At 42.1% G+C, this 3,374-nt stretch overlaps 1 protein-coding gene across 1 annotated transcript; it reads left to right on the top strand.

Moving 5' to 3' along the window:
• The first annotated feature begins 1,258 nt into the window (after window positions 1-1,258).
• her6 (hairy-related 6) lies at window positions 1,259-3,062 on the top strand. Its single transcript, XM_026998838.2, has 4 exons — window positions 1,259-1,592; window positions 1,689-1,784; window positions 1,935-2,022; window positions 2,266-3,062. Exons 1-4 carry the CDS (start codon window positions 1,485-1,487, stop codon window positions 2,784-2,786), a joined length of 813 nt encoding a protein of 270 aa, XP_026854639.1. The 5' UTR covers window positions 1,259-1,484; the 3' UTR covers window positions 2,787-3,062.
• The last annotated feature ends 312 nt before the right edge of the window (window positions 3,063-3,374 follow it).

Raw genomic sequence — 3,374 nt, 5'->3', positions numbered from 1 at the left:
TAGGCTTATGGCAGTCCCATTACACTGACAAGTTCGTTAGTTTATGATAGCACAGATAACAGAATAAAGATGAGAGCTTCTGTTACTCCATTTGTGGCTTTGTTTCGTCTTTTATGGCTATTCTGAGCCTCAACGTTTTATGCAGTCATTAGACGTGTTTTAAAATAAATATTTTCAGTTTTATTATAGTGAAATGAAACTGTATTATATGAGCATTTAACAATTATTTAAATGTATGTAACTATAACTGTGACAACGCATTGTCAACCCATTATAGCCTTATAATGAAATTATAACCTAAATTAGAACTTCTTTCCGGCACAGTCAAGGACGTTATCCGCACAGTGCGCTCTCACTCAGAAATATCTTTGCACTGCCTCGCATTCCGATAAGCCCGATCGAGCTCTCGGTAGGCGTGGTTTTCCCAGGCTTTTAGAACAGCAGCTGCTATTTACCTTCCCTCTAATGTAAACCACCACCGCCACCCCTAGCCCGCCAGCCAAACCTCAACCACCGCGGTAATAAAACATCCTGGCACGTGCTCCACATTCACAATAGCGCTCGCATGCCGACATATGTCAAAATGCCAAGCTTCAGCATAGTCCCGCTGAAAGAACACTACAGAGCTGTCCTGTTAAATAACTTATGATTTAAAAACAATTTAAAGATAGGTTACATTATTGGGGTGTTCACTCACATGTTTAGCTGAATTGATAATCACCTCAAAAATCAACTCATTAAAATAGTTTAGTTTCCTTATTTCACCATTTTCGAATATATTGCTACATCCTCTGTTCTGAATCACATAATTTATTATTTTACCGTGTGCGACCTAATTCAACTTGTTCAACCACCCGTGTTTGTTCCAATTTGGATTAATTACACAATACACTCCTTCGAATGATTTCATGCGATGTGACTGTGATTTATTCACTTAGTTTTAGTGGTTTAGAACGTGTATTGTATTATAATTACTGAGTATGTGATTTCTGCTGGGTGGTTGGGTTTTAAGTGTTAATATGTAAACGGAATGATTGAAGGCAGTCTCGGTTGTGCCCTAAACCCGACCGTGCGCCATTGGCCACCCGCTCAAACGCCAAACAACCAATGGAGTGGCGCCGACCACGAGCCATCCTCCCTCCGGGCCGCGTGTCCCTCACGCTGATTGGTAGAAAGTTACTGTGGGAAAGAAAGTTTGGGAAGTTTCACACGAGCCGTTCGCGTGCAGTCTGAGATATAAATAAGACCAACGCGAGGCGCAGGCAGGCAGTCGCTACATCCGTTGGCAAACGGCGAAATCAGAGGCTGTGACATCATTACCACAACTGTTAAACTCAGGACGCTTCGACGGGATTTTTATTTCGCAGTGTGGAATTCTAAAGCGCACACTCGTAGCCCTCACGGCTGTCAAAGAGCACTCACGGAGGATTTTTTTCTTACAAGTTTTTGAGGATAATTTTAAACAAAACAAACAAACAAAAAAAATGCCTGCTGACATGATGGAAAAAAACTCATCTTCCCCGGTTGCCGCAACCCCGGCAAGCATGAACACAACACCTGATAAACCCAAGACAGCCTCAGAACATAGAAAGGTATGTTTAATCATTTTGTGTTTTGTTCGTGCCTCAACAGTCGGACACCAGTCGAAATATCGAAAACTCAATTTGACACGCTTCTTTTGCTTCTAGTCGTCTAAACCAATTATGGAGAAAAGAAGACGAGCCAGAATAAACGAAAGCTTGGGACAGCTGAAAACGCTAATCTTGGATGCTTTGAAAAAAGATGTAAGTATCCGGGAATGGCACACAATTATTGGTAGCCTACTAGAAAAATAGGCCTATATGCGCGTGAATACGTCTTACAACGTATATAGGCAGCGAAGTTGATGCAGAGCTTCTCATATACTGATCGTCTTCGATGTTAAATTCACACAGAGCTCTAGACACTCGAAACTTGAGAAGGCGGATATCCTGGAGATGACTGTGAAGCACCTCAGAAACATGCAGCGTGCGCAAATGACTGGTAAGTCCTCGCTTCTAGTCACTAATTAGGTGTTATGACATTACTTCAGGCAATCTTCCACTCGCTTGCGGTTTTGAACACAGTACTAGATCCTGTTGTCTGGATAGCTAATTGTTAACTTTCAGCTTTTATCCACGCTGAAATAAGGTGGGCCTGCCATATTTTTATACCAAAAGCCTAGGTTTTAACGTGCGCGCAAACGCTTGTTCGGTTGACTAATCGCACTCCAATTCACTTCAACAGCTGCTTTGAACACAGATCCCACCGTTCTTGGAAAATACAGAGCCGGATTCAGTGAATGTATGAATGAAGTTACCCGATTCCTGTCCACCTGTGAAGGGGTTAACACCGAGGTCAGGACACGGCTGCTGGGTCACTTGGCCAACTGCATGACGCAGATCAACGCCATGAACTATCCCACACAGCACCAAATAGCTGCTGGCCCCCCGCACCCAACTTTCGCTCAGCCTATGGTTCCGATCCCTAGCGCAACTCCTCAAGCCAGTGTACTGCCTCTCAGCGGAGTACCCTGCAAAAGTGGGTCCTCTTCCAACTTGTCACCCGAAGCAACTAAAGTATACGGAGGCTTCCAACTTGTACCGGCAACAGATGGACAGTTCGCATTTTTAATCCCCAACGCTGCATTTGCCCCAAATGGTCCTGTAATCCCAGTGTATGCCAACAATGCCAGTACACCCATTCCAGCGGCAGTATCTCCAGGCGCACCATCAGTCACCTCCGACTCCGTTTGGCGGCCTTGGTAGAGACAAAACTCTTAAAGACATTTAACCGTTCACTAAACGTTTCACACTTTTTTTTTTTTTTTTTTTGTATGGAGATGTTTTAAGAAGAGATTTATGCACTATATTTGTATAGCTCAAAAGGGAGAGAAGTTCATATTGAAACTATTTGTATTGTTGAAGTCCGTTCATTGCATTTTTATATTTGCGGTATCTTTTCTAATGTTGATGCCAAAGATATGTTGAATGCATTCACAATATTCTTCTTTTTGGAAGACTAATAAATTTGTATGAAAATAGTTTGCATTTGTCTTGATGTCATTTTTACGCACTACTTTTTAAATGTATTTGGCATTAATTGATTTGTTATTAAGCTACAGTTCTTACCTGACAACGGGTTAAACCTAGGCCTATTCAGACAGGGCAGGTTTCTGGAGGAGTATATAAAAGGGAATGGCCACGAGTCAGGTATCATCCACCCTAACGTGAGAAAAAAATCAAAAAGCGTTCTGTCTTAAACGGGTGTTAAATTTAGGAACATGTACACGTGTATCTATGGTTATTCGTATACAGCTAAATCTTTGTCAATATTAATTTCCCATTTCTAATGGG

This window comes from Electrophorus electricus, chromosome 3 (assembly GCF_013358815.1).
Source record: "Electrophorus electricus isolate fEleEle1 chromosome 3, fEleEle1.pri, whole genome shotgun sequence".
Classification (NCBI taxonomy): domain Eukaryota; kingdom Metazoa; phylum Chordata; class Actinopteri; order Gymnotiformes; family Gymnotidae; genus Electrophorus; species Electrophorus electricus.
The sequence above is the reverse complement of the archived record's forward strand: the minus strand, read 5'-3'. Positions and strand labels throughout refer to the sequence as shown.